We start from the raw sequence: 27,454 nt of genomic DNA, 5'->3' as shown, positions 1-27,454 counted from the left end.
ACCTGACTGGGGAAGAAAAACATTTTTCATGCTTTCCAGCATTGTTTTCTCCAGCTTTAAAAGCAGGGTAAGTGGAACTTTGTGGATGGTTGAAGATCCCCAGTGCTTGGTCATGACCATGCATTGTTGTTATCAGCTTTTGTAGGGTGATAGTGTGTGAATATCAGAACCATATACGGTTTGATCCTCATCTGATATTCAGTGGGATGATGCCCTTGACTGCTGCAATACCTAAATTGAAGTCATTGCAAAATGGGAATTAAACCTTTGGTCTTATCCAGCTAATTGCTCTGACATTGAGTACATTTTCCAAATTTTGGAAAGGTTTGAATTTAATTATCTTTAACGTATTTTTCTTCATGAGATAAAACAAAACATTTTTGTGTTTTGGAATGAGTGGAAATGCTAGAAAGAAACAAATAGGGGTGTCTTTTAATTCCTACCTCCTCTAAGTAAACAAAGAATAATGAAGAACACAAAAGTACTTCATTAATCAGAGCTTGAAGTGGCAATAGCATTCATCTTGTCTATAGCCATTTTGACATTTGCATCTTCTCTCCTCCACTCTTCCCAGACAATGAAAAATTGAACTTATAGGATTGGATGTTAGTTTATGGATTGTATCAACATTGGTCTGATGTAAAAACGTGGAACTTCTTATCTCTGCTTTCTAATAACAGTTTCAGAATGTTCATTGTATCTACAGTCTGTTAGCTATCTGTTTATTTGAAGGCATTGTTATTTTCAGAAATTACAGAACGGCTTATAACCTTGTACACGAACTGAGAGCCCATGAGACCAACATGCTTGAAATCAAGACCATGGCTGGATTCATCAACTATAAGGTGATTACACAACTTATTTGGTACATTATTTTGCCAGCTGATTATGGAGTTAGCTGTATTGCATAGTTAAATGTAATATGTAATAATTTGTGTTACAATTTTGAAGCATTGATGATGTCTGCTTTTCAAAAGCAAACAGTCATGTTGAAAGCACTGAAAAGCCAGCAAAAGATATTTTTCATGTGCAGAGTAACTGCAATCTAATGACCTCGTGTATCTTTAAGCTTTGAGCAATTTGTTTTGACAACTAATCTGTGACGTAATTACAATTGTTTGCCAGTTTATTTTTAGTATTTTATCATGGAGCAGTTACAAATTCTGTAGTGTGTTTACATATATACTGTATCATGAACTCTATACTTTTTATGAATGTGCTCCATTGACAAAGAGATTAATTGGCTTCATTAAATTCAGAAGTGAATAATGAAGCATTCAGAACACTGTTGCATAGAGATGAAGTTGGAACAGTCATTTATCAAATATTACCACAAAATACTTCTGAAAATAAACGGTGTTCATAATGGTCATATGGGGATTTGCAAGCATTTCTTTCAAAGAGCCAGAGAGAACATTTGATATATCTATTCACAGCATGAGTGAGGATTGATGTATTGCTAAGCCAGTTTCAATGCTATACCGGTCCAAATACAAACAATAGGATCACAGGCAATTCATTAGTGTTGTGAGTGGAAATATTTTGGGATATTATTGATAAGGGCATGAAGTTTTGATTTTGTTTTCTACATCTGTACCCCCAGATTTGTCGCTTATGTTTCCAACATAATGCTCCATTGGATGCCATTGCGCAGTTCCGTAAGCACGTGGATTTGTGCAAAAAGAAGATAGGAAGTGCAGACCTAGCATTTGAGCACACAGCCTGGATGTCAAAACAGTATGATCTTAGTGATTACTTAAACTTGTAATTGCTCCCTTACCCCCATGCATGTTAAATTTTCTTTATTCATTAATGGGATGAGGGTGTTGCTGGCTTGGCAGCGTTTGTTGCCCATCCCTAATTGCCCAGAGGGCAGTTCAGAGTCAACCTTATTGCTGTGGGTCTGGTGTCACACGTAGGCCAGACCAGGTAAGGATAGCCGTTTCCTTCCCTAAAAGGACGTTAGTGAACCAGACAGATTTTTCTGGACGATTGCCAATGGATTTGTGATGAGGGGGGTGTAGTTTTATTTCTTTACTGTGGGCTCATCTTGCCACTATTTTATTTTTCTTACTCATTAAGCCAAGACACTGGATGTCTTCTGTGAATTTATTTGTTACGCTTGCTTTCTTTTCCCCCCTTAGATTTCAAGCATTTGGAGATTTGTTTGACGAAGCCATTAAACTTGGTCTCACAGCAATTCAGACCCAGAACCCTGGCTTCTATTACCAACAGGCAGCATACTATGCACAAGAACGCAAACAACTGGCAAACCAACTCTGCAATCATGACGTAAGTGAAGTTTTTGAAAATTGGAATAAAGCTGTCTAATGTAGTTTGTGAACATTGATAATATCACTGAAATGTGCATGTTCCCTTATTTTGTAGCGTGTCTTTAGTTTTTATTAACAATACGCACTCGGCTCAAAAGAGGATATGTGTGGGGGGGAAGAGGTAATTAAATGAAATAAAATTAGTGGGCTTCAATTAATGGTTTCTAAGGATTTAGTTTTTGCTCCAAGTGAATTCTGTTTAGAGACATCATATACTAGAGAAAAAATTTGTGTTCTTTTTATTGAACACTTGACCCATGCATATTTATGATCTTACAAGACCCTGAACAGGATGACAGCATTGTGCTTACTGCTTGTTAATTACTTAGTGCTTAAACTTAGATATGTGTAGTGTGCATTTGTTTGTATCCCGAGTAACTTGTAATTTTCTATAACTGTATAATATCTCATTATTTATCTGTGCTTCCATAATTTTTAAATTATTCATCAAAATTGTGATTATCATGGACCCATGCAAGTCAGGCTGTTGTTAGTTTCTTCATTTGCTTTATCTTGGCTCTTGCTGACCCAATCAGAAGGCACTGATGCAGTCAGTCAGATTGGCCATAGCCATAGGAGGTGACCAAAAAGTATCCCGTGATATAAACTATGACCCTCCGCATCATCCTATACACTTGACTAGTAAAGGAAGCATGCACTCCCCTTCAGTGTACTCTTAGAGCCTCCAGAGCACTGATCTCGAAGAACCACCAATGTAGCCGTTTAAATGAACACCTGCACATTCAAGGTATTTAGACTCAACTTATGTCACTTGTTAGCTTGAGTATAGTCTATTCAATTTTAAATCAGTTCCACTGAGATTACTGCTGAGGGTGTTTGTTTCATTGGGGTTGAGTAATATAATTGGTAATTTAAGGACCCTTTTTGTCCAACAGGGTTGCAAGAGCTTAGACCTGGAAGATTAATTGTTAATTCACCGGTTCAAGATCCAACAAATCTTACTGGGAAAGGCAGGACAACCGAAGGATTTCCTATTTAGAAAGGCTAACTGAAATAATATCCGATATACAGTCTTGTACAACAGTTGTACGCTTGTCCTCTGAATAATCAAGGGCCAGTATAACTGCATATGATTGCACTCCTTTGTTTTGCTTATTAATTTATGTAAAGCATATCCCAACTCCTAAGCAAGGTCCCATTTCTGTGTCGTGTACTGAACAGTATGTATTAATAACTATGCAAATTGTAATGCTTTTGCCCAATATCTGTTTGTGATTGCATTGAGAGTCTGTGGTCATTTTGAGGCTGCCAGGTACCAAACTGAAAGCAATGCATTTAAAGTTGTGATCAAATTACTTGGCAATTTCACTTTTTCTTTAATGATGCTTGAGCAGATAGATTCTTATCTTTATTCTGTGTTATGTTTACTTTTTGTAGTCTTCTACTGCCTATCCCAGTCCTGACCCATTGGAAACTCCTGCTGGAATGTTGGATTTTTTTGGCCAAAGACCTTGGAGGCAAAATCATCAAAGTAAGGCAAGAAGTCACGGTTTTAAAAATAAAATGTTGATGTAAATGTTTTGATGTGTTCAAGCAGTGATTAGGCAAGATTTTCTCTTATGGTCAAATCATGTATTCCTCTCATTACACTTAATTGCTTCAGTTTAACTGTGTTCTGGTCAGCGGTGAAGTGTTTGTTTGCTTGTGAGGCTAACCTTTCACCATTAGTGTTATTTGATTACGTGCCACTACTGGCCAAGACTGGTGCTAATGTTGCTCATAGTTTAAACGTTATCTGGTCTGAAAGTTGTTCTGTCATCAAGTCAAATCTCTGAACTAAATTGTAGATCAAAATAAAAACCTTTCAATTTAGTTAATTCTTCTCTGTTCTGTCATCAGTAGAGATTGTTATTGTACTTTTAGAATCTGAAAACCCAGGTAGTTGTGAAAAGGATGAAACATTCGTACTTTAGATTAAAATAATTTTGTTACACAAAGATTGAAGAACAATAACCAGGTTCCTCAAATCATGTCTCTTTTATGCTTGTTACACCCCCCAATGCACGTGCGTGCGCACACATCAGAAAAAGGCCAATCATTTATCAAAAATCAGGAGGTTACTGCTTCAAACATTTGTACAAGGATTGAGACTCCTTGGGCCCTCAGTTGTTGCATCACATCTCCTACTTCTTTTATAGTTGCAAACTCAATTGACACAGGCGTTTTAAGTTTTGCATCCTGGGTCAGAGTTGTCATTTGTTTTAATACGTTAACTGGAGTTTTGGATCCAAAACTGACTGTACAGATTTGCAGTCTCAAATCAAATTCACTATTAGGAATCCCCTTGATTTATGATTTTGAACTCTTTTTAGCCAATGCACAATTTCCAATTAAACTTTGCAGCTTGTTGGTTTTGAAAGCTGAAACTAAACTGCTTGATCACAGGACCATTGCCAAGTGTTACTAGCCCTAAAGTTGTCTTGTTGATCTTTACTGTTCTGTTGGTTATCTCCCAAGCATGGTACGTGATCAGTTACTGGAAACCCACAGCTTTCTACCAAAAATCAGATGAAAGAAACCTATTCTTTCAAGGGATCTTCACCTACATAAAATGTAGTCTGATAACCCGTTGCCTCTTAAAAAGAACTTGAACTATCTCATTGGATGTCTCCATATTGCTTTGCGACCAGTTCAAAGCTTCTGCAGTACAATCACTTGTAACCCAGGAATGTGGTGTACCTCAAGTTAGGTTGATGCAAGTTCTTTTTCGACAAACTCCAATATCATTCTTACAAAATTTTACACAGATCAGAATCTATTAAATAAATGTTTTTTCCTATTGTATACTTAGTTTTACAGAAGAAAGATTTGCAGAAAAGTTTTTTGTCATCCAAGTATTAATGGTTTTTCAGTGACGTTCCATGGATTATAGGTTTTTTTTGTACATAATGAATTTTTACCACTACTTTGAGATTTGTTTTTGAGTTTATTTTGAATTGCCAATTGACTGTGATGTATGGCATGTAGGAAAGATTGCTCAAATAATTCAATACAATCTGAAAAATTGGAGGGTGAGACCTATTCATGTTTCATATGTATTTTGGAAAGAAAACTTGTCCAAGTTGTGCTGGGGGCCTCTTTCTGTGGAATTCATAAGCCAGATTTCTAGACAGAAAATTATTAAAATGAAATATATGTATGGGGAGCTGTATTAAACAGTAACAAAATAGATGTGTTTGGAGCATCAAATTGTATGTTTAAAATGGGACAAAATTGTCCACTTGCTTGCGTGGCCGAGTCCTGCCCAAAGCAGTGAGTAAAAGGTTTGGGATTATGTTCAGCATGGATTGGTTGGACCAAAGAGTCTGTTTCTATCCTGTATGACTCTGACAATGATGTTTGACTTTTGTGTTTAGAATTTATGAAGTGGTAACAATGGGAATGAAAAGTTACCCTGAATTGCTTTTTTTAAAAAAAACATTCTATCGCCATGGCAACAGCAGTAGGCAATGATTTTAAAAGGGTTAGTGTAACTGGAGCCCACTTCTAATTGTGGTGAAATTTATTCCATTCTGCTAGGCCTGACTACTCTGATCTCTCCACACTTTTTTTTTTCTAATGTCATTGACTGTCCATAGTTAATGGATTACAAACTGTCTTATTCAGGTATTGAGCCACCAGATCCAGAAAAGGAAAAGTTTGGTATTCTAGCCCTTCAGCTCAAAGAAAGAGATGTTGATCATTCTGTAAGTGTACTTTTTCACAAATGTAACTAACATTGAATGCATTATGATTTAGACAAAATATTTTAATCTGTTTTGATGAGCAGGACAATAACTGATTGAGAACGTTATCAATTGTTAGGAACTGATAATTACCCTCCTGAGTAATGCAGTGGCTCAATTCAAGAAGTACAAGTGTCCTCGAATGAAGAGTCATTTGAGTGAGTAATGCATACCAAATACTTTTAGAACCTTAGCCAGCTTCTGCTTTTTTGAATTCATTTTTTTTCTTTTTCTAAAAACATCTGTTACTGTTTTTGATATGTTAACAGTGGTTCAAATGGGTGAGGAGTATTATTATGCTAAGGACTACAGTAAAGCATTGAAGTGAGTATCTCCAATTATCTATTATGTAAAATGAACTAAAAGGCAGATAAAGTAATGTTTTAATGTATTTTAATATTCCTTAACTATGGATCATTGCATTTGTGAATTGCATCACTATTCCCACCTCCTACAGACTAAGGAGGTGGCCATGGGCACCCGCATGGGCCCCAGCTATGCCTGCCTCTTTGTAGGTTACGTGGAACAGTCCCTATTCCGCACCTACACAGGCCCCAAACCCCACCTCTTCCTCCGGTACATTGACTGTATTGGCACCGCCTCTTGCTCCCCAGAGGAGCTCGAACAGTTCATCCACTTCACCAACACCTTCCACCCCAACCTTCAGTTCACCTGGGCCATCTCCAGCACATCCCTCACCTTCCTGGACCTCTCAGTCTCCATCTCGGGCAACCAGCTTGTAACTGATGTCCATTTCAAGCCCATCGACTCCCACAGCTACCTAGAATACACCTCCTCCCACTCACCCTCCTGCAAAAATTCCATCCCTATTCCCAATTCCTCCGCCTCCGCCGCATCTGCTCCCACGATAAGACATTCTACTCCCGCACATCCCAGATGTCCAAGTTCTTCAAGGACCGCAACTTTCCCCCCACAGTGATCGAGAACGCCATTGACCGCGTCTCCCGTATTTCCCGCAACACATCCCTCACACCCCGGCCCCGCCACAACCGCCCTAAGAGGATCCCCCTCGTTCTCACACACCACCCTACCAACCTCCGGATACAACGCATCATCCTCCGACACTTTCGCCATTTACAATCTGACCCCACCACCCAAGACATTTTTCCATCCCCACCCCTGTCTGCTTTCCGGAGAGACCACTCTCTCCGTGACTCCCTTGTTCGCTCCACACTGCCCTTCAACCCCACCACACCCGGCACCTTCCCTTGCAACCGCAGGAAATGCTACACTTGCCCCCACACCACCTCCCTCACCCCTATCCCAGGCCCCAAGATGACATTCCATATTAAGCAGAGGTTCACCTGCACATCTGCCAATGTGGTATACTGCATCCACTGTACCCGGTGTGGTTTCCTCTACATTGGGGAAACCAAGCGGAGGCTTGGGGACTGCTTTGCAGAACACCTCCGCTCAGTTCGCAACAAACAACTGCACCTCCCAGTCGCAAACCATTTCCACTCCCCCTCCCATTCTCTAGATGACATGTCCATCATGGGCCTCCTGCACTGCCACAATGATGCCACCCGAAGGTTGCAGGAACAGCAACTCATATTCCGCCTGGGAACCCTGCAGCCTAATGGTATCAATGTGGACTTCACCAGTTTAAAAATCTCCCCTTCCCCCACTGCATCCCAATACCAGTCCAACCTGTCTCTGCCTCCCTAACCAGTTCTTCCTCTCACCCATCCCTTCCTCCCACCCCAAGCCGCACCCCCATCTACCTACTAACCTCATCCCACCTCCTTGACCTGTCTGTCTTCCCTGACTGACCTATCCCCTCCCTACCTCCCCACCTATACTCTCTCCACCTATCTTCTTTACTCTCCATCTTCGGTCCGCCTCCCCCTCTCTCCCTATTTATTGCAGTTCCCTCTCCCCATCCCCCTCTCTGATGAAGGGTCCAGGCCCGAAACGTCAGCTTTTGTGCTCCTGAGATGCTGCTTGGCCTGCTGTGTTCATCCAGCCTCACGTTTTGTTATCTTGGAATTCTCCAGCATCTGCAGTTCCCATTATCTCTGATACTATTTGTGAGTATATCTTTTTGCCTTCAATGCTGATGTGGTACAAAACCTTATTTATACTGCACAACTGGGCACGTTGCATCAAAACTTTGGAAATAATTACTACATGGTCAAGTACAAAAACTATCATAATTCTGTCCTTTTTAATATTGTCCATATGAGTTCAAGTTAGCACAGTATCAGAAAGCTATTAGGATAGGATGTGATAATGGGAACTGCAGATGCTGGAGAATCCAAGACAGTGAAATGTGAGGCTGGATGAACACAGCAGGCCCAGCAGCATCTCAGGAGCACAAAAGCTGACGTTTTGGGCCTAGACCCTTCACACCATCCCCCTCTCTGATGAGGGTTCTGGAATAAATAGGGAGCGAGGGGGAGGCGGACCGAAGATGGAGGGAAAAGAAGATAGGTGGAGAGGAGAGTATAGGTGGGGAGGTAGGGAGGGGTTGGGTCAGTCCAGGGTAGACGGACAGGTCAAGGAGGTGGGATGAGGTTAGTGGGTAGGAAATGGAGGTGCGGCTTGGGGTGGGAGGAAGACCAGGTTAGGGAGGCAGAGACAGGCTGGGCTGGTTTTGGGATGCAGTGGGGCGTGGGGACAAACTGGGCTGGTTTTGGGATGCGGTGGGGGAAGGGGAGAAATCTCCCCCACCGCATCCCAAAACCAGCCCAGTTCGTCTCCCCTCCCCCCCACTGCACCACACAACCAGCCCAGCCTGTCACTGCCTCCCTAACCTGGTCTTCCTCTCACCCATCCCTTCCTCCCACCCCAAGCTGCACCTCCATTTCCTACCCACTAACCTCATCCCACCTCCTTGACCTGTCTGTCTTCCCTGGACTGACCCAACCCCTCCCTACCTCCCCACCTATACTCTCCTCTCCACCTTTCTTCTTTTTCCTCCATCTTCGGTCTGCCTCCCCCTCGCTCCCTATTTATTCCAGAACCCTCACCCCATCTCCCTTTCTGATGAAGGGTCTAGGCCCGAAACGTCAGCTTTTGTGCTCCTGAGATGCTGCTGGGCCTGCTGTGTTCATCCAGCTTCTCACTTTATTATCTTGGATTTTCCAGCATCTGCAGTTCCCATTATCACTGCATTAATTCAAATGTCTGTATTAAATTCCTCCTGCAACTTCTCAAACAATTAGTCTGTCTGTCAACATGGAGTGATATCATCTTACTGTTTGTCACACCTCCCTGTTTGGTATCATTATTGTTGACAATTTTGAAACTTTACTCTCTTTTTCAATAGTCCAGTCATTTCTCTATCAAAAAAAAGCATGGCCCTGGCACAAATCTTTGACTCCTTTTTCAGAATGGATGATGCGAGAAGGCAAACAATCTAACACAACTTGGCAGCATCTCTGAAGAGGAGTTATACTCCTCCCCAAACTATGGATACTGCCAGGTTCAGATTTCCAATATCTACATTATTGTTGCTTTTATTTATCACAACCTGCAGTGTTCAGTCTTTAAGCTAATTTTTAAATGCAAGGATGCACTGTAGTTTTATTATCCAGCCTTTTTCGTGGTACTTTGTTCACATGGATTTCAAGAAAGTAATTGACAACATGCTTTGCTTCCCTTTCATCACACTAATCGGTTACTCCATAAAAAGAGTCACGGAGGTTACTCGAGCATGATTTGCAATTTATGCCAGCCAGCATGTATTCATAAATGAACTCCCACCTCCAAGTGCACTTGCTTTTTTTTTTCTCCCACTTTTCTTTCCCACACCCTGTCCCCAATTTTATTCTTAACAACTTGCCCACTACAGATGTTAAACAGATTGGATTGTAGTTACTAGGAATGTCCTTTTCTCTTCAATAACATTGCCACACTCCAATCCTCTGGCATGTGTACTAATCTTGAGCATTGAAAGAAAATGACCATACCTTTCACTAGATATGCTCCCAACTCTTTTAGCCTAGCAGGCGGGCCATCCAGACCTAACAACCCATCTACTGTAAGTATAACCAGCCTTTCTACAAGTCCTAAATAAGTACCAAAAGAACTGCGGATGCTGTAAACCAGGAACAACAACAAAGTTGCTGGAATAGCTCAGCTGGTCTGGCGGCATCTATGGAGGAAAAAACAGAGTTACCATTCAGGTCCGAAACGTTAACTCTGTTTTCTCCTCCATTGATGCCAGACCAGCTGAGCTTTTCCAGCGTCGTTGTTTCTACATGTGCTGCCCATCTGTATTTCAACCTGATATTTTTTAGCATCTCTTCCTTGAAGAGCAATACAAACTACTCATTAAATATCCTAGCCTTGCCCTAAGTCTCTAGGGATATGTTGCTCTCTTCTTCCTAATAAGACCCATCCCATCTCCTTACTACCTTCCGTATTCATGTGGAGAATATTTTTTGTTTTCCTTTCGTTAACTGCCATTTTATTCTCTCCTTTCTTTACTGGTCTTATTTTCCTTTTTCACTTTCTATGCCACCTAATTGTTGAATATCTTTTTCCCCAATCCCTCTTGCTGTAGGTTACTGGATTACGTGATGTGTGATTACCGCAGTGAACGCTGGTGGAAGCTACTTACCTTTATTCTGACTACAGCACTCAAATGCGCTTACCTGATGGGTCAAATCAAAGATTACATCACCTACTCCCTGGAGCTACTTGGGAGGTGTATCCTTGCTATTGCAAAAGGAATCCATTTCACCCATAAAACAATTGTAGCTTCATTCACTATATAGTCCTATATTGGCCATCTCTTAAGATTTGGTGGGCTTTTAACTGTTGGTTATAAATGAGAGTAAAATTTAAACTGTATTTTCCAGTTCCCAGGTCTCATGTTATGCAATCAGAGCTGCAGGTCAGAGTATAATCTGTGATCTCCAAAACCTGTCAGTACAGTCTTATCCCTCTAGTAAGAATAACCTGGTGTGAACGCTGTTTGTTCCCTTAAGTTGTGTGGACCTTCTGCTCAATGTTGTGTTTAATAATGGGGTACAGACCTGCAAATTTGTTCCTGGCCAATCCTAATCTATCTTTGCTTTGGTGCAATCTCCAAGCAATTTGTTTCTGGCCAGTGAACCATTTCACCTGGCTTCCCCTTTAAAATTTATCTTTTTATCTATGATTTTAGTCACCTTCCCTCATTTGTTTTCTGCCACTATGTGACATTGCTGGTGTCTTGGAAGGTTTTATATTACCTGGTGTCAAATTTTGATGTCAAACCTTCTGTATCTTGCTCGAGTAGCTCAGAAGTACGCATCTGGCAATGTTTCCCATTCTAATGAAAATCTTGACTCGCCTTGTTCAAATTCACTGTTTCTGGAGGCTAGCTATTGGTTGTTATCTGTGCTAGAAATGACTGACTTGCTGTGTTCTGGTAGAGTATGGGAAGAATATGGCTGCTGGCTTTACATAGATATGTAAAACGATTTGTTTTCTGTTCTTTGTTTCCTTCTTTAAATGTTGGATTGATAGCTAAACACTTATTTATTCAAGTAATAGTGTTGTGCATTCATACATGAATTATTTTTCTGCACTTTCTGCACTTTCTTCACAACCTTCAGTTGTCTTGCGAACTTAAAAAAAGGGGCTGACCATTGCTATTAAGTATTACTGTAATCTACTCTGCCATCATGGCTGATCTGAAAGTTGCCTCACCTTCATTTTCCTGTCTCCTGTTAATAGTTCTTGACTCCCTTGTAGATTAAAAGTTTGTCTAATTCAGCCTTGAAAATGTTCACAATAACTTTTTATCTGTGCTGCTGTGTTGAGTAAATAAATCCTGCCCTTGCTTTGAGAAAAGGAATTCCTTGTGGCACTCACCTTGAGACTCCTTATCCTGAGACTCTGCCCTCTAGTTCCAGGTAGACCCTGAACTGCTCACTTTTTTGCAGGGATCCAGTTCCACCAGTACTTATACGCCTTTGTTATGTTACATTAGTGAAACCAGGCAGGCTACTTGATTATTAAAGCTGTTGTGCCAATCCCACTGCTATTGAGGTTGACTTTTAACTCTTTGAAAGGTCCTAGCAAGCTGCATGAATGTATAAATCTACTATAACACAATGCGGGTACTGACACCACAAGATGCAGTAGCAAAATTAAGCCGTTTAGCCTGAGACGACTTCACTAGTGAATTGTGCTCGGCCTGATAATCCTCAACTCCTTCCCGTTCTCTCTCTCTCTCACACACTCTCTCACACACTCTCTCACACACTCTCTCACACACTCTCTCACACACTCTCTCACACACTCTCTCACACACTCTCTCACACACTCTCTCACACACTCTCTCACACACTCTCTCACACACTCTCTCACACACTCTCTCACACACTCTCACACACACTCTCTCACACACTCTCACACACACTCTCTCACACACTCTCACACACACACACACACACACACACACACACACACACACACACACACACAACCCTGAAATCCCACACTGTTTAAAAATCTGTTCGTATCAATATACTTAACCTAGCCTTCTATAGACTTGTGGTGAAGCATTCCACAGATATGTCATAACTGGGTGACCCCTTATTCTGAAATTATGCCATCTGGTCCTTTGATTGTCAAGCCCCATAAGAATCCGGTCAGTGTTAATAAAGTTGCCCCTCATTCTGCTACACTCCAGTGAGCCCAGGGCTGCCATTTTTCAAGACAGTGGTGTCCCACCATCTTCTGATTAGGCAATTTGGATTGAGTGACAACAACTGTTTACCTTGCCAGTGATCCATCCTGTGAGAATCTTTAAAAGTTGTTACTATTCTGACAGGCTTAGAGATATTCCAGCAGAGGTCACTAGGTGGCAAACAGAAACAATGTTGGGCAATGTTGAGCAGGTGACTAGTATCTAGCACCACTACTACCCTTCCTGTGAAGAGTCAGCATGAAACAGAAGCTTGTGGATGCTGCCTTCCCCTTGTCCGTTAATCAAGCTTAACTATTTGGCTGGAGTTGAGACTTCTCAACCTCGCGTGTGAGCCTCACCTTGGAACTACCAGATTGCAAAAACAGCAGCCAAGATTGAGACTACGAGCAATTTCATGTGTTAATCCTGGAGGAAGGATGCAGCTTAGCATTGTGGGGTATTGCAGCAGGCTTGGGAGGTGTGGTTGGGTGGGAAGTAGCCCCTAGAATAGCCATGAACTGGCCAGTGATATATACAGCCTCCCTAGCTTGCAAACCTTTTGGCAGGTGTTTGTCAAATTCTGACCCCTTTTTTTCTGATTTTATTCAAGAGTGGAAGAGTGGTGTTGATGTCAATGATGGGACCCCAATCCTTACCCTAGCTCATTTCAGCTCCCTTACCCATATTTTGGAGTTACTGTTCTTTCCTTGGCTCAAAAATTATGGTCAAACTGTTTTGAGATTATTCCTTGACTAAGCTGACAGCTTCCACACTGAATGATGAACAAAAATCTCGCATAGAAAGGAACTTGATAAAAGTGTTGATGGTCAGTATTTGTAGGCTGTTTTTAAAGTATTTAAAGGGAACAAAAAAAATTACAGCATCATCCTTCTTTTATGTAGAATGAGAGCCCTGCGCCGGAACCTGATTGTGACTCCAAGGCCATAAAGACTGCACTTAAGGTGTGGGCAGATCGTATTTCTTTAGCTGGAAGTAATGTGTTTACTATTGAGATGCAAGATTATGTACCTTTTGGTAAGTTTACATTTTTGTTATTTACCTTTGAAGATGGAAGTGTCCTTTTGCAGAACTTCTGTCACTAGTGTCGTTGGCCCCTCTCCCTTATTATCACTTGCTCTGTAGTAGGCTCGTGCAGCACGGAGTATTTTACTGGTGTTTCTCCAGACACGCCATTATTTCTGTTAAAGAGGGAGGATTTGGTGAAATTACATATTCCAGGGAAGTGAACTAATAGAGCTGCGGGCTGTGGATCCATCCAAGTGTCTTGGAAAAGATGGCTAATGAAGTGATAGATATATTGATGTTAAATTTTCAAAATGTCAAGAAAAATTCCATCAGAATGGAAATAGCAAATATAACCCATCTTTATGAGGGAAGGGAGGCAAAATTCTGGAAACTGTGGGCCTTTTAGCTTGATGCCTGTTATGGTGGAGATGATGAATTCGCTGCTGCGCGCTTAGAAAAGCTCAAGGTAAAAGGTGATTGCTTAAGGTCCATGTGGTTGTGTGAAGGGGAAGTCCCATTTAACCAATTTATTAGACTTCTTTTTGAAGGAGTAACATGGGCTGTGGATATAGGGACCCAGTAGAAGTACTGTACTTGAATTGACAGAGGGAATTTGATAGGTTATTGTAGAAAATAAGAGCTCATGGTGTACAAAGTAACATATTAGCATGGATTGCTGACGGACTGGCTGGCCGGAAAAAAATGATGGAGCCTACATAAAAGATCTTTGTCTGCGCAAGAGGTGTCCCACAGGGTTCTGTGCTGAGACCTTAACCGTTGACAGTTTACATCAATGACTTAGATGATGAGAGTGAATGCATGGTAGCTAAATATTCTGTTACAAAGACAGGAAAGTTTGTTGTGAAGTTTGCAGAAGGCTGTCGATGGATTGAATATGTGGATATAGATGTGGCACGTTAAGTAAAATGTGAAGTTGAAATAAATGCAGAGTATTTTTGAAGCAGATACTTAGTGGAAATGTGAGATCAAGAGATATTCATGTTCAGGTACATGAGGCACAAAAGATTTGAATACAGACAAAGCACACAATCCAGATGCTTTTTTTAAATAATAGGAACTGAGCACAACTGAAGTATATCAACCTTACTTTGATATGGAACTTTGGTGGTACCACATCTTGGATACTACATGCAGTTCTGGTCTCCTTAGTTACGGAAGGAAGTAAATGTATTAGAAGTGGCTCAAAGGAGAGTATTAATTGATACCTGAATAGAATGGGTTGTCTTAGAGGATAAGTTTGGACAAGCTGAACTTACTGGTCTAAACGTCCAAGAGAAATGAGAAGTGATTTGTTTGAAGTGTATGACTTCCTGAACAGTCTTGACGAGGTTGACATGGAAAGGATGTTTCCTGTTATGGGTCGGTCAAGAACTTGCGGGAGTGTTGTTGTAAAGTTAGGTGTCACCCTTTTAGAACAGAAATTTTTTTGAGATTTGTACAACATTCTGCTTCAAAAAGCAATGAAGGCAATGTTGTTGAATTCTTTTAAGGCAGAAGTACATAGGTTCTTGGGCAAAGGAATTGAGAGAGAGCCTGAGTACTCTGGGACCATAGAGCTTTCCACTTACATTATTTAATGCCAATGAATGTTCTGTTGCATAGTAAGTGCTGTAGCAATTCCTTAAAAGTAATGATGTCTTTGATGTGGCAAGTGTTTATTTCAATAACAATTTTAATGCAGCAAGATTATATTACTTAAGTTTGTTGGCTGTTCACTCTATCAAAAAGTTTTCTCATTGGGCAGTTATTGATTATACTTTAACATGTCCATCTCAACGCCAAGCATGAAGCACTGTTTAAATTTGTGGTTGCTCACTGAGCGGTCACTGCTTGATTCTGTCTCTCATATCAATTTTTTCTCTTCTTTTTGAAGTTGAGTGTAAAGCCCGCTTCCTGGCTCCAAGTTTTCACGTTGATGACCCTGTGCAACTCCATGTATACCTTCGAGCTGATTGCCCTCATCCATTCAGATTTTCAAAGCTCTGTGTCTGTTTTAATAATCAGGTAAGATAACACCTAGATCCTTTTGTAGGGTAGGACTTAGCTGCCTGTCACAGCAAGTTTTTCACCATCGGTTTGCTTGACTAAGGAATAGGACTCCTGTTTCCTAATCAGAAGATTACATTCACACTTTGAACTGCGATTTAGTGGTTAAATGTGGTGTGTCATTAAAATGTATAAATGACCTTCATTTGATGGGAAAGTCACTATTGCATTGGGTAGAATGGTTCTAACAGTATTCCGTTGATAAGACATTTTTGATAAATCTGTAAATACTCTTGCATGCACTCTGGCTTAATTTGGAGGAGATAGCCATGTTATGTTATTGGCCTAGATATCTCGCAAATGCACTTTGCTTCACCCAATTACTCCTTTTGGACAGCAGGTTCCACATTCTAATCATGCTCTGGCATATGTTTCTCGGTGTTCCTGTTAGGGAGACTTTGATTCACTTTTGCTGCAAATAAAGCTAATCAAAGTGATCCTGAGAGTTGGCTCTGACGTCAGGGTGGAGCCAATTGCAAATGCAGTAGGTTTTAATACAAACCTGTTTCTTCTTAAGGAGTATAACCAACACTGTGTATTAGAAGAGACCTATCAAACGTCTGACATCTTAGAAGCTTCATCTCAAGGGACTATGTGCTTAGTCCCTGGTAAAACCAGGCAGTATGTGTTCAAATTCGTTGCCAGGACTGAAGATGTTGGAAAGAAAGTGGAGGTAATTTACGTAATCCTTTATTTCCTAGTTTGAAATATCTATGTTCTTGAACATGATTAATATAAATTAAACTATAGACATGTAATGTTGCAATCAAATTTCCTTCATCCCTGGTGGAACTTACTTTTTGCAAATGTTATGTATAATCACAATAGGCTAAAAGCCATGGATTCTTGAATGACAATTGATATTAGTTTTATCCCTGGTCATTATAACATCAGTTTGTCCCTATTGATAGAACAAAAACAAATCACTATCTTCACAAAAGCAATGTTTGCTGAGTAAATTCTGCTCCTGAAATGAGATGCTGTTTCTACTGTCTGTACTGTTAGATTACTTCTGTAGACCTGGTCCTTGGCAGTGATATTGGCAGATGTGTGATACTTAACTGGCGAGGTGGAGGAGGAGATGCTGCATCTTGCCAAGAGGCCTTGCAGGCCACTCGATCCTTTAAACGGAGACCCAAGTTGCCTGACAATGAAGTATGCTGGGACAGTGTTACGATACAGGCAAGCACCATGTGAGTATAAGGGACTAGTTTGTTTAATACAATAACTCTGGTGAAAATCCATTACTCAGTTTCTGTACCATTCACAATTGCCGTACTGTTGCAGACCAAAGAACTATCCTGCTTGTCTTCAGTTGCATCCCCAGATTTGACATTTAGAAGTTGTTCAAGGAATGATGTAGTTAGAAAAAGTTTAATATTGCTTTCAGAAAAGAATCTTAACCTGTGAGTGCAATTCATTTTTAGATTTGATTTTGCAAGAGCAGTGAGCTTGCCCAGCCTTAATTTATTGTAAATCTATTTAGGATAAATTGTAGAATATATGCTTGTATCAACCTGTAGGCTTAAAACTTATTTCCTTCTCATGAAACTCTATTTGTGTTTCTACATGTTTTACTTCTTCCTCCCTTCTCCTCAATTAGGAGAGTTTTAATAGAGCAAAGTGGTAAGGTAACTGGATTTCAATGTAATGTTGTTGACTTTTGTTTCTGTAGAATGGATGTATTGTTAGAAGTAACAAGCAGTTCAATCTCTGTATTGGTATAGTTTAAAATTCTTCTATTGAGAAGGTTTACTGTTAAAGTAAGGAGTGGGAGACAGAGAAATATTAGTGAGACTTTCACTTGTAGAGAAAATTGGGTGTGGTTTGTGCACAATAGAGAAGATTTTGAGCTTCTGTCAACAGCTGTGATAAAAATAAGTATGATACTGGGAGAAGAATCCTGTTTGGCAAATGCCACTATGTAGCAAGAAGCTGAGTGACAAATGAGCAGTTGATCTTCAAGCATTATCAATGCAGAAAGGCAATTGGAATGATGAAGACAGCTACCTTTGAATTAATGACAGAAGGATGATATTCAAGCCATTAAAACAATGCTGGCTCTTTGCAGAGTAATGGTGACAGACCCATTCACCTGCTGTATCCTTGTAGCCCCATGATTTTATTTCAGTCAAATGTTAACTCAATTTATTTTGGAAATCGTTGAACATCTCCAAATCTACAACCCTGCTAGGTGGTGAGTTCAAAGTAAGTACTGATTGCTGTGAAAAATGGCACGCCTTTTGTTCGTTCTTCTACCTCAGCCCTGTATCTCTTTTTCAAAATCTTAAATCTGTGACTGCCTTACCTAAATGTATTCTGATTTCATATGTTTTAATTCTTCCCTCATTTCCCTTTTTTCCAAAGAGAACAGTCCCAGCATCACCAACTTAATACCTAAACTCTGTCATCCTTGGAATCATTCTGGTAAATCCCATCTCTATAGTTGAGCACACTCAAGTTCTTCTCAAAATTTTGCCTGGGAGCCATTGATTACCCAAAAATGGTGGTTGAGCTCATAGATTTTAAAGCTGTTCATTAAGAAGCTTATTATAAGCTTTAGATACGGTTCATAAACCAGATAGGAAAGACCTGAGACTGGTGTCAAGTTAGAGTGGTCTTTTAATCACTTTTTTTACTCTCTCTCCGTGTCTCATTTTTGGTGTAGACTTTGAGACGAAAGGTTCCACAACACTAGAAAGAGCTGCCTCTAGCTTTGTGTTCAGGTGTTAGTCTGGTCTGTGAATTTCACTCTTTTCTGTCCTGGCTAATTTTTTGTAATTTAAACTGACACTGACTCTTCTTTATTCACGGTATAATCTGGTGCACGATTGCAATTTCATTGTCACATCTCATTTAAACCTCATGCAGTGAAACAAACAAACAAGTAAAAGTCCAGCTATTTCAGTTTACAACTCCTGTCCTGGGAGCAAATTTAGCAATGTATACCTTCGTCATTTGTTCTCATGGGGTTGTTGTTTCCACATATACATAACCAATATGAAAACCAGGACAAGAATAAAAAACTGGATTCGTGAACTTTTAACTGTAGGTTAATAAATCAAATGCTAAAATAGGTCAGCAAAATATTAGTATGCTGGCATTTTTTGTGTAATTTGCTCATTTCATTTGAATGTGGGTAACAGTATTCTGTGAACTCTTGAAAGTCTCTCTCTTCTAAAGGTTTTCTTAGTTTAACTCTCCACAGCTCATAGAGAAAACAATTTTCAAAGTGAGTATGGCTTGTATGGTGATCAGCAATTTCTGTGATTCTACATACATTGCTTTGCTTCCAGCTCAACAATGTAAGGGTGAGCTTTCATCGTTTTGGTTCATTTTGGATTTTTTCTCTCATTCTGCCGCCTGCAGACATTTCCTTTTGTGCATTTTGTAGGTGATTGATCTATGCTCTGTGTCGAACTACTGCTTCGGAGTCAGTGCTTACAGATTAAAATGTCCACTTCTGTCAGCTGCCCTGTCTGATCTGCTTTCATTATTTTTTCCTTTTGCAATTAAAGGGTGATTTCTCGAGTTCCAAGAATATCAGTTCAGCTGCGACATCAGCCCCCTGCCTTGACCAATGAAATGTATTGCTTAGCAGTTACTGTACAATCACAAGAAGTTACCACTGCAAGAGATGTCAAGCTCACAGCAGGTTTAAAACCAGGTATGCAAATATCTAGACTCGATGCACCAGGGTTTCCTTTTGTAGGATAAATATCCATAATGAGATCAATCATCTAGAGTATCAATATGCACACTAATTCACAAGTGGTTGCACATCAGACCAAGGTCATGATGACTCCAGTGTTACAGATGGAGCTGACTCCTCATCCCAGACAGCAAAGTGTTCCATGAGCTTTTCAGTTGTATAGAACTGTTTCTTGCAGCTTCTTGAACTCTGCCTTCAGGCTACATACATTTGAAGCAAGGTTAGATTCCACATTAGGATGCCAACATCTGCAAGTTTCCCCCCAAGCCACACTCAATCCTAACTTTTGAAAGATATTGATGTTCCTTTGCTGTCACTGGGTAAAAATCATGGAACTTTTTCCTAACCAGCACTGAATGTACCTTTGATACACTGTCTCCAGAAAGAAGAAAATTGTGTCTTGGTTTCACTCTCCACAAATTGGTTTGGATTCTGTAAATTTTGATGTAAGGAAATGTTAGAAGCTATTATTAAGACAATACAACTGGGCACTTGGATACATTCAAGGTGATCAGGCAGAAACAACATGGTTTTATTAAAGGGAAATCATTCTCAACAAATTTGAGTTCTTTGAAGTCACTTGTGCTGCAGGTGAAAGGGAACCAATAGATGTATTTAGATTTCCAGAAGGCATTCGATAAGGTGCCACATCAAAGATTAATACTGAAAATAGGAGCTCACACTGTAGGGATAACATCTTGGCATAGATAAAAGCAAACTGGAAGGAGAGACGAGAACAACGTAGATCATTGACAGATTGGCAGGATGTCATGAGTGGTGAGCTATTGAGATTGGTCTGGGACTTCAACTCTTTGAAATTTGTGTATGATTTAGATGAAGGGATAGAAGGTATGGTAGGTAAATTTGATGACACAGGTGGAACGTGAGTTGTGAACAGGGCATACAGAAACTACAACAGGATATGGATAGGTTAAGTGAATGGGAAAGATATGGCAAATAGAAAATGACGTGTAAAGGTTTGTTTTGACAGAATTTTTAAAAAAAATTCAAAATGTTGCCAAGTTGTAGAATTGAGATGCAGAGAGATTTGGGGGCCCTAGTGCATGAATCACAGAAGGCTAGTATGCAGGTACAGCATTTAATCAGGAAAGTTTAATAGAATGTTATGGCTTATTGCGAGGGGGAATTGAATGCAAAAGTCGAGGTTATACTTCAGTTATAAGAAACATAGGAATTTGGAGTGGGAGTAGGCAATTTCGCCCTTCAAGCCCGTTCTGCCATTTAACGTGATCATGACTGATCTTTTTATGGTCTTAATCCCATTCTCCTGCCTGCTCCCCATTGCCCTTTATCTCACTTTTCATTAGAAACATATGTTTCTTTCTTAAATCTGCTGATTTGATTATGCCTCCACTGTGCTCTGCAGCACTGAATGTTACAGATTCTCAACCCTCAGAAGTAGTTTCTCATCATCAGTTTTGAATCTACCCCGTCTGTGTAAATTCTTCTGTTTAAGACTGTGTCCCTCAGACAGAGCATCTGTTCAGCATTTGCCTTATCAATTTCCTTCAGAATTTTATATCCCTCAATCAGATCCCCCCCCCCTTCATTCTTCTGAGCTCCAGTGATTAGGAGCCCAAGATGACTGCTTGCACAACAACACTTTCATCCCTGGATTCAACCTGGTGAACCTCCTCTGAACTGCCTCCAACACCACCACAACCTTCAAGTAAGGAGCCCAAAACTGGTCACAATATTCCGGGTATGGTCTCACCAACACCTTTAGGTAATTGTAACAACAGTTCTTTTACAAAAAGTCTGGATTATAAATGTTAGGATTCCATTTGTTTTTCTTGTTCTATGCTGACCCGGGATAGCCACCTTCTGCAATTCATGCACACAAACACACAAATCTCTCTGTGCTGCTGCACTCTGAATCTGCTTCCTATTTAAGTAATAACTTGTCCTTGTATTTTTCTGACCAAAATGGACAACCACGCGCTTATCCATATTTAACTCCATTGGCCAGATTCTGGCCAATGCTCCAAGCCTATCAATGTCCATCTGTATATTCTTTAACTTTTAACCAGTGCCTGCTTTCCCATCTCTTTTAGTATCGTCTGCAAACTTTGCTGTGTTGCGCTCTGTCCCTGCTTGCAGAACATTTATTTGGATTGTAACAGCTGAGGTCTGAGAACTGAACCTTTTGCAGCACCGCACTAGTTACAGTTCCCCATCCAGAGATGAACCCATTCATCCTGACCCTCTGCTTTCTGTCATTCAGCCAATCCTCTGTCGAGGCCAATGCTCTCCCCTTAACCTCCTGGGATCTAACCTTCTGGATCAGCCTTTTTTTATGCAGCACCTTCTCCAATACCTTGTAGAAGTTCAGATATACCATATCCACCAGATCTCTCTTATCCATTTTGCCAGTAACATCCTCAAAGAGCCCCAAGTTTGTCAGGTACGAGTTGCTCTTTGTCAAATTGTGCTGACACTGGTGATTTGAGCTTTGTAGCTTCAAATGTTCAGTTAGCTCCTCCTTTATGATTAACTCCAGCAATTTCCCCACTGCAGAAGTCAAACTAACTGATCTATAGTTTCCCACTTTTTTGCTGTCTCCTTTTTTGAATAAGAATGTTAGATTAGCATGTTTGCAATCCGCTGGTACCCTACCAGAATCCAGGAAATTCTGGAAAATCACAACTAGTTTGTCTGCTATCTATGCTGCCACCTCTCTTACTACCCTGGAGTGCAAGTCATCAGGCACCAGGGACCCATCTGCCTTTAATTCCATCAGAGTATTTAATATCCTCCCCCCTAGTTATAGTCATTTCACCAAGTTCCTTTCTGGTAATTGCAGTTTTAGGGAACAAATTTATTATCTTCCACTGTGAAAACAGACAAAATATTGATTTAGTGCCTCTGTCATTTGAGTTTCCCATTATTACCTCACCATTTTCATCCTGTAAAGAGTGAATGTTTACTCTCCCTATTCTCTTCCTTTTTAGATACTTGTTGAAGCTGTTGATATCAGAGACTGTTTCCTGCTAGTTTCCTTTCATAGTTCACCTTAGCTCTTTCGGTTTCAGTTTGCTGATGTTTCAGGTTCTCACAATCCTCCAGACTGTCTACGATTTTTGCAATATCGTCTGCTGTAGTTTTTTGTCTGTTATCCTCAACTTCCTCGTTAAACCATGGATGATAATTCACCTTTTTACAATTCCTCTTCCTCTCAGGACTGTACTTTAATTGAGAGGTATATAGTATCTGCCTAAGCATTTGCCACTGCTCTTCAACTGTCCTGCCCTTCTTAATATTTTTGCCGTGTTCACTTGGGCCACCCCCTTCCTCAAGCCTGTATAATTACCTTTGCCCAATACTGAAACTCTCATATGCGACTCCATCTTCACTGTTTTAATGTGTAATTGGAATTCTAGTATTTTATGGTCACTCCTTCCACTCCTTACAAGACCATTTATCAATCCTTCCTTGAGGTGTAACACCAAATCTAAAGTAGTTAGTTCTCTGGGTGGCTCCATGAGGTGTTGATCTAAGACAAAAATCCCTCATGCGCTCTATAAAACTTTCTTTTAGGCTACCTTTGCCAAGTTGATTAATCCGATCAATATGCATGTTCCAATCACCCATGATTACAGCTGTGCCCTTCTCTCAAGCCCTAATTATTTCCTGATTTATACTATGCCCTACTTCAGAAGTACTGTTCAGGACATGTAAATGACTCCTACCAAGGGGTTTCTACCTTTTTATTTTCACTGACTGATTCAACATTTTAGTCCCATGTGCCAGTATCATTTTTTTAATACAGCCTTGATGTCATCCTTAACCAATAAAACAACTCCTCCTGCTCCTTCTTGTTTATCCTTTCAGAATATTGAGTTCCCTTGGACATTTAACTCCTCGTCGTGATATTCCTGTAACCGTGTTTCGGTAATCCCCACCAGGTTGTACCCATTTCTCTATTTGCACCATCAGCTCATTGGAATAAAGTTGATTACAGAGTGCATTTAGATATAAAGCTTTTAAATAGGTTCTATTGGTTTGTCTTTCTGTTTTAACATTTTCTTGTGCCAGTATGCTTTCCACACACTCCATCCCTGATAACACTGAGCCTCATTTCTATCACTTACTCCAACTTCCAACTCACATTTTCATCTTTTATGATTCCTTCCCTCCCCATGGTTGTTAGACTGGCCCTGCATGTTTATCCTATTAACCTCTGTTTCTTGAACATGAGTTCAAAGTGAGAGGAGGAAATTTTATGGGAGATATGCGTGGAAAGTTCTTTACGCAGAGGGTGGTGGGTGCCTGGAACACGTTGCCAGCGGAGGTGGTAGACGCAGACACAATAGTGTCTTTTAAGATGTATCTGGAGAGGTACTTGGATGGGCAGGAAGCAAAGGGATACAGACCCTTGGAAGATAGATGACCGGTTTAGACAGAGGATCTCGATCGGCGCCAACTTGGCGGGTCGAAAGGCCTGTTCCTGTGCTGTAATTTTCTTTGTTCTTTGTTCTCACTTTCTGACCTGTTGCTTTTGTGTCCACCCCCCTGCCTTTATATCATTAGTACGGGGTGTTGGTGAGACTGCATGGGGAGTACAAAAACAGTACTGGTCACTACTAATGGAAAGATATTGAGGAGTTGGAAGCAATTCACACTATATTAATAGATAATGCCTGAAATATATGGATTGCTTTCTGAGGAAAGGTTAGACAGATTAGGCCTGTATTGTGTGGAGTTTAGAAGAGTCGGAGGAGATTTAGTGAAATAATTAAGATCCTGAGGTGACTTGACTGGGTGGATCTTGGAAGGATGTTCCCTCTTGTGGGGAATATCTATTACTGTGGGTCATAGTTTAAAACAAGCGGGCTCCAATTAAAAAGAAAAGAGGAAACATTTATCTTTGTGGTTAGAATCTGTAAAATTCCTTGCCTGAAAAGGCAGTGGATGCGGAATCCTTAAATATTTTCAAAGCAGAGATAAATAGATTCTTGATACTCAAAGGCCTGAAAGATCATTGAGGGTATGCAGGAATGTAGAGTTGAGTTTAAAATCATATCAGCCGTAATTTTAATGAATGGCAGAGAAGCTTTGAAGGGCTGAATGGCCTACTCTTGTTCCTTTATTTGTAATTTTTTTTCCCTGAACAAAAGCAAGATTTATGTAACACACCCCTATCCTTGTCCTCTGCTGATATTCTGTGATAAAGGACACAGATCTATATTCAATTGCTATAAAGAGCTATGGCCGCCAACTGTCTTAGAAAATTTCCTAGAATGCGATTGTGTAGTGGTAATGTCACTGGGCTAGTAACCCAGAGCTCCAGGCCGATGTTGTGGGGATATAGGCAGTATTCCCTCTAATTTTCTTACTGATTTGTATGGGCCTTGGCCTGTGCATGGTAGTGACATCCCGAGCCGGAAGGCGCTGTCATATTGGTATGCCAACACCAATCGAGCTGAGCTCTCAGGGAATATTGGACACCGGCTGAAATCCTACCGTGGCACGTGGTGAAATCTGTATTCAATGAAGATGAGAAACTGTGAGCTAGCCTGTTGGCAACTGTGAAAATGTGTATTGTAAAAACCCATCTGATTCACTAATGTCCATCTTTACTTGTTCTGGCCTGCATGTGACCCTCGACCAATGGCAATGTGGTTGGCCCCAATTGCCTTCTGGACAATAAAGATTGGCCTAGCCAGCAATGACCACATCTTGTGAACAAATGTTTGAAAACATGTATAGTAATTTTAGTCCTAGATCTAAAACAACTAATTTATTAGCTTTCCGTAATGAACTTCTGCTGAACTGTAACATATGTGGATTTCTGTGAACAAATGTTGAAAATTAGTTTCTGTACCATTTTCCAGGTCAAGATGCCAACCTTACTCAAACAACCCATGTCACCCTTGATGGTACTGAGATGTGCGATGATTCTCATCCTGCGCTGCTTCCTGATATCCCCATTGGAGACTTGCACCCAGGAGAAATGGTAAAGTTCCTTTTAATGGACCCAGATGAAAATTTTAGATCACATTTGGAGAAAAGAGCAACAATTTTACAATGCATACTTTCAGATGAGGAGCCCCATCTATTGAGCATCTTTGAGAATTTTTGCTTCCAAACATTTTATTGATCATGGATGCTATGCCTGTAATTTCTTTGTATATACTCTGACAGGTAAAGCTTCCAACTCAGTTCATGCTTTCCAAAAACGATTCAATCTCAGCTGTTACTGACTTCTGTAATAAAACATCTATTTTCTGAAGAAAATTATTAACTTTTATTCCCTCTTCTGTTCACAGGGTTTGTTGTTTTATTTTTCTTAGCCAGGACCAAGGCTTCACCTTGATATTTAGCTTTTCAGCAGGGGTGGCATGGTGGCTCAGTGGTTAGTACTGCTGCCTCAGAGTCCAGGGACGCAAGTTCAACACTAGCCATGGGTGTTGTCTGCATGGGTTTCTTCCCACAGTCCAAAAATATACAGGTTAGGTGGATTGGCTATGCTCAATTGCCCACAGTGTCCAAGGAAGTGTAGGTTAGGTAGATTAGCCATAGGAAATGCAGGGTTACAGGGATAGGGTGGTGTGGGTGGGGAGTGAGTCTGGATTGGATGCTCTTCAGAGAGTCAGTGTGGGCTTGTTGGTCCAAATGGCGTGTTTCCACACTATTGGGATTCTGCATCCAGCAAAGAGCAGAAGAGCATCAACCAGTGTCCCTGAGCTGTTCTCGTTTCTTGCTTGCCCCTTTTTCCGCCTTATTCGTTATTGTCTAATTTTTCCAGCTTCCTTCAAACGCTCTGGAAAACAACATCCTCTGAAACTTATGTAGGTTTTGTTTCTCGCAAACTCAGCACACATGCAAGGCATATACATCTAAAACCTGCAAACAAATAGATTTTTGTGTTCTCTGGGAGGAAAAAGAAAAATCTGCATTGACCTCATTTGGTTAATAACCTTTAGTTGAAGCTTGATATGTGGTAGAGAATGCAAAAGAGACACATTTTTATACTGAATGAACAGTGTGTGCTGATTTTCATTTTGCCATGTTTGATGTACCAGTTAGATGATGACTGAAAGATAACTACAATGTTTTGTTAAAATTTAAACCAGGCAAATTGACTCTATTTAAGGCATTGCCCAGAGGAATTAGCCAGCGAATGGTTGGTGTCTATTTTGTTGAGTTGACAGAGATGCGATGTATATATGTTTGTGTTCTTCGTGTTGGCTAAAAGAAAGGCACTGCTTTTTAATGTATGCATACATATATGTAGCTTTCAGAATGCTCAGGTGTGCTACACTGACAGTCCAAATGACAATTTTTAATTCAGCTGTGGTATTATAGCTCAACTATTAAGCCAGAACCTCAGCTAATATTCTGGAGACCTGGGTTCAGATCCCACCATGGCAGATAGTTGAGAGAGAGTAGGAACTGCAGATGCTGGACAATTGACATTGGCCTCACTGTCATCCTTAAATTCTTAATTCCAGATTCATAGTTGAATTCAAAGTCAACTATCTGCCATAATAAGGTGTAGACCTGGATGAACACAGCATGCCAAGCAGCATCAGAGGAGCAAGAAGGATGATGTTTCGGGCCTAGACCCTTCTTGCAGATAGTTGAATTTGAATTCAACTATGAATCTGGAATTAAGAATCTAAAGATGACCGTGATGCCATTGTCAATTATTGGAAAAACCCATTTGGTTCACTAATGCCCTTTTTAGGGAAGGAAATCTGCTATCCCTACCTGGTCTGGCCTACACATGACCTCTCACGCATATCAGTGTGTTTGATTCTTAACTGCCCTCTGGGCAATTAGAGATGGGCAATAAATGCTGGCCTAGCCAGAGATGCCCACATCTCACAAGTGAATTTTAAAAAAAAACTTAGCACACAAGATTATCTCAAATGTTGTTCAGTTACAGAATTGCGTC

The 27,454-nt window shown here is 40.4% G+C and overlaps 1 protein-coding gene across 6 annotated transcripts in view; it reads left to right on the top strand.

Annotated features, from left to right (window-relative positions):
• trappc11 (trafficking protein particle complex subunit 11) overlaps positions 1-27,454 on the top strand; it is a 61,613-nt gene that overhangs the window by 23,084 nt on the left and 11,075 nt on the right. For all 6 annotated transcript variants that reach the window (XM_048527638.2, XM_048527635.2, XM_048527637.2 and 3 more), the window contains exons 8-22: positions 749-845; positions 1,604-1,737; positions 2,145-2,292; positions 3,732-3,825; positions 5,961-6,040; positions 6,159-6,237; positions 6,349-6,403; positions 10,611-10,756; positions 13,493-13,554; positions 13,631-13,763; positions 15,649-15,779; positions 16,339-16,494; positions 16,827-17,014; positions 19,340-19,488; positions 25,389-25,510. In XM_048527638.2, coding sequence (XP_048383595.1) covers positions 749-845; positions 1,604-1,737; positions 2,145-2,292; positions 3,732-3,825; positions 5,961-6,040; positions 6,159-6,237; positions 6,349-6,403; positions 10,611-10,756; positions 13,493-13,554; positions 13,631-13,763; positions 15,649-15,779; positions 16,339-16,494; positions 16,827-17,014; positions 19,340-19,488; positions 25,389-25,510 — 1,774 coding nt within the window. The remainder of the gene's footprint in view (positions 1-748; positions 846-1,603; positions 1,738-2,144; positions 2,293-3,731; positions 3,826-5,960; positions 6,041-6,158; positions 6,238-6,348; positions 6,404-10,610; positions 10,757-13,492; positions 13,555-13,630; positions 13,764-15,648; positions 15,780-16,338; positions 16,495-16,826; positions 17,015-19,339; positions 19,489-25,388; positions 25,511-27,454) is intronic.

The sequence above is a fragment of the Stegostoma tigrinum genome, chromosome 3, assembly GCF_030684315.1.
Source record: "Stegostoma tigrinum isolate sSteTig4 chromosome 3, sSteTig4.hap1, whole genome shotgun sequence".
NCBI classification, from domain to species: Eukaryota; Metazoa; Chordata; class Chondrichthyes; order Orectolobiformes; family Stegostomatidae; genus Stegostoma; species Stegostoma tigrinum.
Note: the sequence above shows the minus strand (reverse complement) of the source record. Positions and strands in the feature narration are given on the sequence as shown.